The following is a 13,153-nucleotide window of genomic DNA, read 5'->3' on the forward strand; positions in this document are numbered from 1 at the left end:
ATGCGCTAACAAACGGAAGATGGTTATTTACAAAGTCAGTCATGATGGAATTGATTATTGGGATTGACAACGAAATCTTGTAACAACAAATTATATATACTTTAAATAAAAAAGTTAGTTTTACAAAATAATAAGACAAAATGTATCGTGAGTTAATGTTAAATAATAAAAAGTTAGTTTTACAAAATAATAAGATAAAATATATTATGAGTTTATATTAAATAATAAATAAGTTAGTTTTACAAAATATATGTTGTTAAATTGTGCTGGAAGTTGTGCAGTAGTGTTGAGTTGTGTGGGAGTGTCGAGTTGAGAGGAACGTGTAACAAATTCCAGTTGTTTTTGGGTAGTTCTTTTTGGGGTTGAGAAGAAATTTGTATGTCAAAGTCAGTACTAGTGTCGTCGTAGTCATAATGCAAGTCCACAGGATTTTCAGGATTGTATGCAGGTGAAGGTAGCTCGGGAGACTGTTGTTATTCTTCTTCTTGTTGACCTGGTGATGGTGGTGGCTGAAGTTATGGTTGTTCTGGCAGTTTTGTCGAAGGTGGCTTTTGTTGTTCCAACTGTGATGCTTGTGTTGATAGGGGTTGTGTTTGAGATGGCTCTTGGTGATGTGATGGTTGTGTTTGAGATGGCTCTTCGTGGTGTGATGGTTGTGGTTGTTGTGCAGTCTTTTTTGTTGGTGTTAATGTTAAGCAAGGCAAAATTAGGGAGTCGATTCCCTGTGACGTTGTTAACTCAATATTTTGTGGTTGTCTGCTTAAATCTATTGCGAGGTTGCTCTTTATGTGGCTCACAGATAAAATAAAATCCTATAACAAAAGAAACATCTATAGAAAATTTGTATAAGGTGACGTTGTTTTGACTATACAATAGCATCTATGGATTAGACAAGACAAGATAATCGAGACAAATTCGATGATTACCTGAAGAATCTTTTTGATGTCTTTTTGCTCAATCATGACAACCTTCACGGCTTCCAGTGTTTGTTTGCATGTAGTGCATGTTTTGTCTTTCAGTATTGGTACTCCGTTGCCAGAAAAAAAGATGGAACATAACCAGTAATTTAATGATTTGTAAACAATTTGGTGAAAACAGGTGAAAAAACTTTGAGGCCAGCTTTCAACACTCTCACTTATCATTACATTTTATGTTGACATCAGACGTGTCAGAAGTAAATTTTTGAGCAAGGGTACTACCGATGGTAGCAAAGAAGGAGTTGAAAGAGTTCGAAATACCTTTAGGGTCATTTATTTCCATGTCGTTCTTAGAGATGGAAGATGGAACATTCTTGTTCTCTTTATCAGGAACAAGTTCCTTAAGCGTTTTCCAGAGGCAATTAGGATCCGATGCGTCCTCATTTATTTTATTGCCATAATGATGACCTTTCAACTTTTCCTTCATTTTATTGACTTGATTTCTTTTGAATTTGAATTTGTCCCAGACAGTTTTTGAGGCTTTTTTCTTTAAGAAATCCCTCTCTTTTATAGCATGAATAAGGTCATCATTTAGCCATTGAGGGCAATTTCCTTTCACACGGCTAGATTTAATAGGAGCATGTTGATCAATTATATTAGTAACAAATTCATTGAAGATATTACAAGCCGTGAAAAGATTGTCTTTATTTAAAATTTCATTCCAGTTTACAGAATGCAAGTCATTTTTTTTCATTGTTAAAGTTCTTAAAAGATCTTGCTTTAATAACTTTTGCAGGAATTTTAACCCTTTTCCATTTACGAATGGCATATATAAAAGAGTGGTCACTCATACCTATATCAATGACAGAGGAGTGACATATATGCTCACTGTTGGAAATGAAGAGATCAATTAAAGTAGATGAAAAAATAGTTGTGTGAGTATCCTTATCAATAAACTGCTTCAAGTTACAGGAGACAAGACAATCTTTTAAATTCAGGTCAAGTTATTAGGTTTATTAAAATTACAGTTTAAATCACCTAAGATGAAAACTTCTGGATTTTTCGGAAGGTTTATTAAACAGTCCTTGATATATTGAGACAGTCGTTCCGCCATGACAAGATCTTTTTCCTTTCCAGGTGGTCTATGGAACATAAAAATATTGAAGTACTTTTTTAGTTTGACCTCAATCCATATACTCTCATTATTATCTTTACTCAAATGGCTAAGCTTTTTAGTGGGTAATGTATAAATACCATAAATTAAGACTCCACCACCATGTTTGTTCCTGTCACAACAAAAAATTTTGTAATAAGGGATGCTAATATCTGCATTGGTGACATGGCTGTCAATTTTAGTCTCATTTAGAGCTAGAATGTCAAGTTTATGTTCATGTAGGAAGACTTTATATAGTCAAGCTTGCTTCTTAACCCATTCACATTCAAATGACCCATTTGGAAACCCTTTTTATTAGTTGAACCAAGGTCAAAATCAAAGTTTGGTTTAAAGGAAGATATATCTGGTTCTATGTCATCGTTTTGTAATGAGTTGTCAAAATAGCCATCCTCAAAAGGAAGTTCATTGCGGAGGCATATGGAACACACAAAGTTTAAAGTGTCATCAGTCAACATGGAATTGTACAATTTAACAAATATATTGTCACACTTTATATTTAACCATTTTTTACATTCGTCATATTTAACTGCTCTGTGGTTTTTTGCTACCGTTCTCAAACAGGCAGGGCATGTGTTGGCATTACGTTGTGATTAAGGTCCCAGGTTAGGATTTATGTCCCCTGCTAGCAATAGCAACCAGTACATTTCTTACTGTGAGATATCTTAAATTTATGTAGCACAAAAATCTTAAGATTTTCATTAGATGTTATTTTTGTTAAATTATCATCTAACAGCAAAGAGTAAGGTGGTAACAGAATGTTTTCTGAGACTGCTTTGCTGGGAATGCAGCCTTCATTTCTGAACAGATGATATTGTGTGAGAAATAATATTATAGATATGGAAGATGGAGATATGCTGAGAGTTTTGGTTCTAAATCTTTTGTATTTCTTAATTTTACTGAATAAATGCTAAGAATGATAACTTTTGTATGGGACATTTTTCTTGATGATATTTATGAACATATTTGAGAGAAGGACTGAAAATATCAAGGATTGCATTGTATACATATATAGATTAAAAATGTGTTGTGCTATTTAGGGTAGTCTGTCCAGATTTTTTAATTTACAAAGAGAAAGCCTTGAGCCAAATGTACAGTGTGGAAGCTTACCTCCTGTAAAACATTTTTTATTTATATCAAATTAATGTGTTGATTAAGTGAATAACAATTATTTTGCTTATAACTTGCAACTTTGCTATAACTTACCCTAGTTGTAGAAATAAACAGTGCTACCATCTACGATTCTTTCAAAAGAAAAAGTCCACACTTTTGAACTTTTAAATCAACATGATTTGATATTTCCTTTGCATAAAATGATTTTAATGCTGTACTTTCATTTTCATTGCCCCATTTTATTGCCTGACTTACTAATGCTGGTTCTCCAAAAATTGTTTTTGCAACAAGTGGTGTTGTTTTTGGTTTTCTTGCTCCTGTTTCTCTTACCACACTTACTGTTCTGCTTGCCCCCTTGTAGCTTTCTCAACAGTTTTAATAATTTTGTCATTAAGTCTCAATTCGTTCAGCAATAACTGTGTCGCTTCCTGTTCTGTATATGTTTTTTTGCAAGCACCCTTTCTTTTACGTTGTGCACAATTGTACCTCACTCAAAACTGTGGTACTAAGTGTTTCAATGGACTTAAACAGTATAGCGTCTCTATTAATCGCCTGCACTTTTCCAAAAAATTGCGATATATTATTAGTGTTAATTTCCCCTTGTGATTCAATTCTTGGATTGAAAGCTTCTAATTCTTTCTTTCTTCACTAGGAGTTTTGTCCATTTCATTTGATGTGGCTAGTTTTTTTCGAACAAATAATTCAAAAATTCTCTTTGGAACAATTTCTTTTTTGGTCCCTTGATTCCAAGCACAAGCTTGCTCAGAACATGTAGGGTTGCATAATCCTTTTGTGTTTGCATAATCAACCTTATAAAGGCAAGCAATAACATGGTTGCAGGTTTCATATGGTCCCGCCATGCATGAGCACTAAGCTGACACAATCTCGCTACCTTTGTCATCTTTTCGTTTTATTGCTATCCACAATTCTTTTGTATCACTCATACTTTGTGATGCTGTGACAGTACAATGCAGAAAATAAAACCTTTTTTTTATCTCGGGTTCGTGTATATATATATAGGTCCTACAAACCACTGCCAGATGGTATTGCAACATGCAAGTGTCATGGTACAGCATTAAATGAAATAAAATGTCCATATACAATAAGAAATAAAACAATTACAGAAGGTGCTAAGGAATGTCAATTGTAGCAACAAAAGATGATACTACAAAGTTGTCAAAAACACATAAATACTATACTCAAATTATTTTTCAAATGGCAATTGCAAACATAGGGAAATGTTACTTTATTGTGTGGACAAACAAAGACCTTTTTATGGAGATTGTAACATTTGATAAACATTTGATGAGAAACACTGGAAAAACGTGAAAACAAATCTGGAAATATTTTACAAGTTGTTTGTTTATCCAGCACTACTTGAATTCAAGCCCCTAACATATTGTGGCAGCTGCGACAATGTTCTGTTAGAAGAATGCGAAATTAATGAAAACGAAGAAAGAGAACTTAGTAGTATTCAGTGTGATTTTTGTGCTGCATGGTTTCACTACAAATGCGAAAACATAACAAGCGAAACAGACACTAACGAATGGCTTTGTTCAAAATGCTTGTTGTCATTAGTGGATGCATAGTACTATATATAACTTATGTAAATAATATCAATGTAAATAATACGTGTTATACTACTCTGCTAAAGGTCGTTTTAAATTAACAAATGCACTTATTATCCGTAAAATGTCATTCATAATTGGCAAATGCAAAAGAGGCTGTTGGTGTTTTAACATTCGAAATTCTTTCATTTTTTTGATAGCTTGCTCAACGTATATACGTACATTAGCTATGTTATATGTATTGGTAACATTTTTAGCAACCATTTGATTTCCTTTTGCTGCACTAGGGGGTATGCTCAATGTGCACTGCTGCAAGGCTAAGTCGGTTTTGATCTTAAATCCACGGTCTGCCATTACTTAGTCAAAAGGTTCAGGCAATTTTAAAAATCCTGAGTCCTTACAATATGAATGTCCGAACTCCTTCCACCATATAATGGAGATATCCAGGACACTGCACCATTTAGAGTAATGCACACAAGAAACTTAACTGTACAATGGTGTTTGTAATCACTCCATAAACAAGCCTGTACTTCTAAGAAACTTTGAGTGTCCATAAATACCTCAGAACAATCAATGATAGCTCTTGTTTTCGGAAACAACTTTATAAAACATTCAGGTAATGTCGCTCTTATTTGACTTCTTGACGGCCATATTATAAGGGTAGATAATTCTTTGGAAATTAGTTTAATCCATGTAATAAAAATTTGTGATACTTTTCCACTTGAAATTTGAAACCTATGTGCCAAATTATCATTTAAAAGATTCATCCTTAGTTTCATTAGGGCCAGCAACATTTCTTGTTCAAGAGAAAGCTTTCTCTTTGGTCCAGACTTTGTAATAGTCAAAAGTACTGGATCAATGTTAAAGTCATGTGATGCCAACAATGACTGGGCAAGTTCGATAGCTGCCTTTGGCTTCAGCAAGTCAAAAATGGCTTTAAACATTTCAGAGCATCACACTCACGCGTAATATGTGCAAACTGAACAGGTATGGGCTCTGGTTCTTGAACCTCTGTGTTACAACCAATATCCTTTGTTAATGACCCAATGTCACTTAAACTTCCTTCTGGATTTAATGTTATTGTAAAGGAAAAAACTCACTTGATGAGTAGTCTAAGAAAAACCTTTATAATTTATCAATACTTTTATATTTTTTTTCATGTTTTTTTGTTTCTGAATGCTTGATGAAAGACTTTTTTGATGGTGCTATTTTCGTGAGATGGTAATTTAGCAAGAAGAAAATATAATGAAATAAACACACACCAATTTTTTTTCACCGTACGTTTTAAAATGGCTTCTTTTTTGAACGCGTGGTCACAGACTTCTCGTTTTCGCACCATTATATTCAGCATAAATTAAATTCAAAAAGGTTCCCGGTTTTTTTTCTAATAACGTCGTTATGAAATTATTTGTAATTATATATAATCATTCAAAAAATGCATAATTTTTTCTTTCTGTCGTCATAATTCGCTAATCAGTAATTTATACAAAAAAATCCGGGAACCTTTTGTACATAATTTATTCAGCTTTTCATTACCGAAAATTTCAATGAGACCACAAACGTAAAGGCATGTATGCGAAAATTTACTAACAAGATATTTGTTTTTAAAGATTTTCGTAGGTGTTATAAAAATGTGTGAACTGAGTATGCAGAAAGATGATAGAAATGCAAACTTTTTCTTTATGCTGAATATATAATCAGAATAATCAGAATCATCAATAGGTTTACAAGAGACAGCTCATATGCATATTCCTTAACTTTGATTTTTTTTAATTCGATAGTGAAAGTAAACTATCTAAAAAATATTATTATGCATGTTTTTATATGGGAGTATAAATATTATGCATAATGTGTACAAAAAATATGCTCAACTCATTTTGCACATATTTTCTCGAAGGTGTGAAGGATATAACACCTTTAAAAAGTCTTTTTTCAAAAAAAGGGATGTTCCAAATATTTTCATAGACTATAAAATATGTCATTGGAAAGAATTTTTTTTTCTATATGTGATGATTTTTTTGCAAAAAACCTAAATAAAAAATTGTTTCCTTTACAGTAACCTTAATGCACAATAAGAATGCTCTCTGAAGGGTGATCTGATTTCAAACAATTTTTTCTTAATTTCAGTGCTTTTTTGACATTCTGAAGTACTACGTTTATGTGGCCTTCTGGATTTTGGTGTTGGTAATGTGTTTTCTAACGGTCAAAAACAATGTTGGAACTGGATTTTTTTTGTGGGTTTGCCATCAAAAAATGAATTGAACAAACATGGCAGTTTTTAGGAAGTCCTTTTTAGATCTAATGTCTTTCCTTCTTTTTAATATCTGGTGAACCCATGCAGCTCTAACATCCTTGTCTTTGGGCAAACTGTGCATGACTATGTTTCCGTAAACATTACTGTGTTTAATCATACGTTCTGGATATCTGTTGTCATTATCACACACGCCTATGACACAACGGGTGTGTTTACCCATCTTTAAAAGTTTGATCCAAACGAAAATATCTTGCTACACAAGTTTGTATCAATCCAATAATTATTTACAGTTAAATCGTTGTCCAAGAAGATAGCCCAATGCCCTTCCAATCAAAATTTTCCAAAGCAATAATCAAAATCTTTGTTTACACGTGTGTTCACCTTGATATCTCATTTAAATTTCACTAAAATGGTTGTTCACTATGTTAGTCTGTCAGGTTCAAAGTTCAACTTGCACCACTTGCAGAAAAATTAAATATGGCTGCGCTAATTCTGAAATGGCGTATTGCAGAATGTTCTAGTCATGAGTGCATTTATGTGTGAATGAGTTTGAGCCATAATTAATGGTTTTGGAATATGGAATAGAAACATTTGTGAGGGTAGATCTGGTGCCATAGGAATGAAAACTGAAGATGGGTTGCGAAAAATACTTAAATACAATAGGAAGTTTGTTATTGAAAAGGTCATGTATAAGCAAGCAGTTTAGAGTGGTTAAATAGTCAGATACTTTTAAGATGTTTGATTTTTTGTACAGTGGATTGGATGATTCACGTTGATTTTTAAAATGTATTATTTTTAGGGTTTTATTTTGGAGAAGATATATTTTTTGTTTAAGCATGTTGTTACCTTGTGCCCAAACTTGAAGTCAGATTGGAAGATTTCATAATAGCTAGCTAGATATATTTATGACAGTTTCTTGTAAGACAAAGTACCTCATTTTAGCTAACATACGAGTACGTAGTAGACAAGTACGTAGTAGGGAACTACTTAAAAATTACAGCAACAGGATTGAATTTGGTCTCATTGACAATCATAATCAGTACCTTTAACTATCTATTTCTGGTCCCCAGCCTGTTTTGTTTTCATCAGTCTTGTGGGGGTGCGCGCAGTGCAGCGGCTACGACTCCATTTAGCACCGGGCTAATTGGACCCGACAACGTACAACATGCTTTGTATTTGTGCCGAATTCCCCGTTCCCTCTATACGGCTAATTCGCAATGCATTATGGTAGTTGTATTCCGCGAAAACGTAAACAAACCATTCGTAGTAACAAAAATGGCCGAACAAGTACACTTCATCCTTAATTCTACTCAAAACCAAAGCGATATACAAAATTCTAATCAAGACAACAGTTTTTTTCAAAACTTGGGCTCTCCTGCAAGCATTGGCTCAAACTTTTCATCAAGTTCAAGCTTTTTATTGCAAGCTAAAAGTAAAGGAGGAGGGATAACTTGCTGTGTACCTCTCTGTCAAAACAACTCAAAGAAGAATCCAGACTTATCTTTTTATGTCATTCCTAAAGACTCAGAGCTTCGAAAGAAATGGCTTTTTATGATCAGTAGAAAGGATTTTGTACCTTCTACATCGCATAGAGTTTGCTCTGTTCATTTCACTGGTGGAAAGAAGACATATATGAACAATGTTCCCACAATAGTCCCAAAAACTATCAAACCAACAGCTAGCAAACCAAGAAAAACTCTCAACAGTACAAACTGTAAATTGCAACTATTTTCTCCTGTGAGGGCTACGACAAATGACATTGCTGCAGAATTATCTGTGGAGGAAGAGTTAAAACAAGAGTTGGAAAAATTGAGAGCCGAAATTAGTTGTATGAGAATTCATGAAAAGGAACTTGATCAAACTATTGAAAAACAACAAGCCACTATAAGTGACATAGCATTTTCAATTGACCGGTTTAAACACAATGAAGCACACTTTAAGTTTTATACCGGATTCGAATCTTATAAATTATTCAAAGCAGTTTTAGAATATTTACAACCAGCTGCAAATAAACTAATATATTGGGGTTCAAATACTAACACTGAAAATACAAAAAATATAAACTCTACAAAACGAGGCCGATCACGATCATTGAGCGCAGAAGAAGAATTCTTTATGATATTGTTTACAAATGACTTTTGCTCATCTGATAACTCTGCTATTTCTGGTTCAAAGTCAAGAGCCTGCAAAAATAAATTAACTGTCGGACGTAATTCAACTGTTTCACTGTTTGTCTGTTCAAAATTAAATTCTTTTATAGATGTGTCATAAAATGATGATGGTTTATAGTCATTTCCTTGTAATAAATATGCCATTGAAGTTCCTTGCCCTATTTCAAATAAGTCTGTCGCTAATTTTTTGACTTTTTCGGTTGAGGGCTCATGTGCAAACAGTGGTGTAGAACAAAATTTTCTATTTCCTGTGACCAACGGTCTTTTGCGACTTTCATTTGTGTCTTTCGTAAGGTCTGCTTTCTCGAATGCCATTGCAGAAAATTTTATTGGTGCAGAATTTGCACTTTCTCCAGGTACATGCCATTTTTGTAACAAATCTGTGCATGTCTTGTCATCAGGGACAATTTTTAAGTCCAACTGTTTGTATTCAACCAATTGAAATAGAACTGCTGCGACATGCTTACAGCATCCTCCTGCTCCAGCTTTACATAAACATTTCGCATACAAAATATCACCACTTCTTTGACACAGGTGGACATAAACAGAATATTTTTCTCTTTTCATGGAAGCAGCTACAAAACATTTCACAAGAAAAGTTAATTTTTCAGCCATAACATTACTTTTAACTCTCACTTTCTTCACGTAGCTCTCCTTGAATAGTTGGTATCCAAGAATTTTATGCTTTGTAGCACCCTTCGGCTTGCTATCACAGCTATTTCCAAGAACTAAATATTGGTGAATTTTCTCCTGGGTGATCGAAGGCATAGCTGCAAGATCAGTTGACCATTGACTTATATCTTCGTGTGTTCTTTCCTCCACTTCTTCGTCCCTCTCGGCATTTGTTAATTCTTTAAAAACAGGTCTTGGTACCACACAAGAGCTTTGAGAAAAGCTAGGCCCAAGATCTGTAGAGCTTAAAATTATATCTAAATCTGTATCCTTATTTATTACTTCCATTTCGACTTCTTTCACTCCTAAAACCTCACTAACTAACAATATTTAAATGTTTACATCAATAACACGGGTTTTGGATAAGGGAGATAATGATTTTCTTGAGGAGATTTGAAAATTATCACAAACAATAACGGCTTTTTGTTATTATCGCCACAATAAAAAGAATGCTGTTATTTATTTACAAACTCTCGCTTCTGGGAGGGAAAACTGTAGAATACAACTACCATAATGCATTGCGAATTAGCCGTATAGAGGGAACGGGGAAAAAAGTCCGACACCAAATGGACCAAAAAACAATAAAAATAATAATAATAACAATAACCGATTTATTTCAAGTATATCCATAAATTACATAGTTCTTCATCGAATTCTTTTGCCTCGGCAGCCCAGGGACTCGAACCCGGGATCGTAGCATTCATCGTGCACCACTGATCCAAATGGAAACCAAATAAAGAGTACTACTTCAAAATCAAGAAAGGGGGTGCCACACCCATACATATATCGTTAAAAAAAGATTGTTGGAAATTACTCTCCTACTAAATAAAGTGCTGAATAGGATAAGCAGACAAGTCAAAAGAGAAAATTTATTCTACTTTGTAAATAATAAGGCGAGCAGAAGATAATGCCGTACAACGGTTTATATTTACGTAAACGCAAAATTTTGCGCAACTAAAAATATTAAATCTTCTTGCAGGACAATTTTATAATAGATTTTATACTATTAAATAAACCCGTTGTAGTGTTCTGTACCCATCCTCACATGAATAAAAACGATATTTTGGACAGATACCCTCTCGCGAAATGACATATTAAAACTCCTAAAACAGACCAATCTCAGGGAAGTTGCCATACTATACATTGACGGGGCAGCAATGTGCTATACCGATCCGTACTTCATTAGAAGTGATATTTTATTCCAACGAAAACGATATTTCGGACAAATACCGTCCTGCAAAATGACACATCACAAGTCTGTAATCACACCAACTAAAAGAAAGATTTTTACACTATATAGTAAACAACAGTTGTGTTGAATACCCATCTATACACCAGTAGAAACGATATTTTGGATAAATACCCTGGCGCAAAACTACATAAAAATGTCATAGCAGGCCTATATAAATAAAAAATAAGTTCTACTTAATAAACAAGTAAGGGAATAAGAAAACCATCTGTATGTAGCAGAAAAAGGTAAATTTTATGAAGAAGTAAAACACCTTATATAAAAGTAAAGTATGAAAGTTCTAAGCAGGCACGCAAATGCGAGACACATTCATGCATCATTAAAAATAAAATTTTTGGAAGTTAACCTCCGCGCAAAATAAAATCTTAGATCTTTAAAAGAGCAAATTAATTTAAAGGAAAACCTTGTTCTGCTCAGTAACGAAGCAGAAATGCTGGATACCCATCCATAAGTCACTGAAAAGAAAATTTTGATGAGAGTTCTTTAGCTCTATTGATATATTGGATACCCTAGCGGAACAAGCCAAAGGGAAGATATATTCACTACAGTAGACAAACAGAGGTGCGGAAGACCCTTACATACATCACTAGAAATATACTTTCAAAAAATATCGCGCGCGAAATATAAGATATAATGTTCTAGCAAACCATTCAAAGGAAGTCTTTGTTTTACTCTGTCGCGTATTGCCTTCACAAAAGCTCGGGCAAAACTTTGATATCGGTCAATATCCTCCGGTATTGCCCTCATAAACAGTTATTATAGGGTTAATATTACGTTGGTTATAGCCTATCTACACAGGAAAAATATATATTTGTTACGTAGTAAACAAACGTATTACTACAATTATGCAATATTAATATGCCTCATTACGTTGGTTATGCTTATGGCTTATCTACAGGGAAAATATGTATTGTTATGTAGCGATAGGGAGTATTCTAAGGTTAATATGTATGCCAAAGTATGCCATATTATGTTGATTATGGTCTCTCTACAGGGGAATTTGTTTGAGTAGTGAGGATGTCGGATAGTGATGTCTATCTATCTATCTATCTATGTATCGGGTCCATTTGGTTGGTTAAGTCGACGAGTGTCGGACTTTTTATGTTAAGCGGTTTTATTTTTTTATGTTGTGCGTCGTGTGTCGGGACCACTTTGCCCTCTGCTAAATGAAGTCATAACCAGCGCAGTGGTGTTTTGGTTTTGTGTTATTTTTACATGTCGCAACATAATAATGGCGAATTAATTGGTATGGTTCAGAAGTGAAAACGACACAAAGTAGTGGTAGAAAATGTATTCTTAAATAGTTTGCAGTTATATTTTTGGGGTATGGGTTGAGGTGCTAGGGCTTCGTTAAAAATTAAGTACTGAAATAAATTACTGACATTGTAACAGACTAGACAATTGATAAATTACTGACATTGTAACAGACAAGACAATTCTCACTACATGCTTTAGACAACGGACTCTTGAATCTTGACACTACATGTCTATTATGGTGAGTGTTTATCGTAACAGTTGGCACACGGGCTTCTTTTTACTGCACCATATGGCCACTGGCTTCTTTTAGACATTTTGACAACGGACTCATGACACTTGACACAATGTCTTACTATGGTGAGTGTTTATCGTAACAGTTGGCACACGGGCTTCTTTTTACTGCACCATATGGCCACTGGCTTCTTTTAGACATTTTGACAACGAACTCGTGACACTACATGTCTATTATGGTGAGGTTTTTATCGTAACGATTGGCCCACGGGCTTCTTTTTCCTGCACCATATGGCCACTGGCTTCTTTTGACATTTTGACAACCGACTTTTGACAGTACATGACAATTAATGACAATTAAACGTTTGTCTCATTATGACAGACTGACATGAACTGACACGCTCTACACAAGAAACTTACTTAACCCTATCACTGTAAAGAACATACAACTCTAGGCTTAAACAGAATAACTCAGAAAGCCCAGCACCCCTGACCAGAATTAGTTGAATTATAAGAAAGAAAATGGCACAGAGATGGTTGATTCTGCTTC

General features: G+C 34.2%; 2 protein-coding genes across 3 annotated transcripts in view; both read right to left on the reverse strand.

The window, feature by feature from the left end:
* The window catches only part of LOC130628983 (HBS1-like protein), a 29,145-nt gene that overhangs the window by 14,359 nt on the left and 1,633 nt on the right, over positions 1-13,153 (reverse strand). The window contains exon 1 of one of the 2 annotated variants that reach the window (XM_057442058.1): positions 8,067-8,164. The exons of the other annotated variant lie outside the window; for it this stretch is intronic. The gene's annotated coding sequence lies outside the window, so the exon portion shown is untranslated. Of the gene's footprint in view, positions 1-8,066; positions 8,165-13,153 lie in introns of those variants that run through there. 2 annotated transcript variants of the gene reach the window in all.
* LOC130628985 (uncharacterized) lies at positions 149-6,154 on the reverse strand. The gene is made up of 2 exons (XM_057442062.1): positions 927-6,154; positions 149-812 (listed from the first exon to the last, which is right to left on the reverse strand). The coding sequence occupies exons 1-2, from the start codon at positions 1,140-1,142 to the stop codon at positions 516-518; spliced, it is 513 nt and encodes a 170-aa protein (XP_057298045.1). The 5' UTR covers positions 1,143-6,154; the 3' UTR covers positions 149-515.

The sequence above is a fragment of the Hydractinia symbiolongicarpus genome, chromosome 15, assembly GCF_029227915.1.
Source record: "Hydractinia symbiolongicarpus strain clone_291-10 chromosome 15, HSymV2.1, whole genome shotgun sequence".
In the NCBI taxonomy this organism is placed as follows: domain Eukaryota; kingdom Metazoa; phylum Cnidaria; class Hydrozoa; order Anthoathecata; family Hydractiniidae; genus Hydractinia; species Hydractinia symbiolongicarpus.

Bases quoted from the DNA above. Each gene is read 5' to 3' on its own strand.
- LOC130628985 (XM_057442062.1), bottom strand. From the start codon at position 1,142: ATGATAAGTGAGAGTGTTGAAAGCTGGCCTCAAAGTTTTTTCACCTGT. The intron at 813-926 runs GTAATCATCGAA...CTTTTGTTATAG, and splicing joins ACATCAAAAAGATTCTTCAG to GATTTTATTTTATCTGTGAG.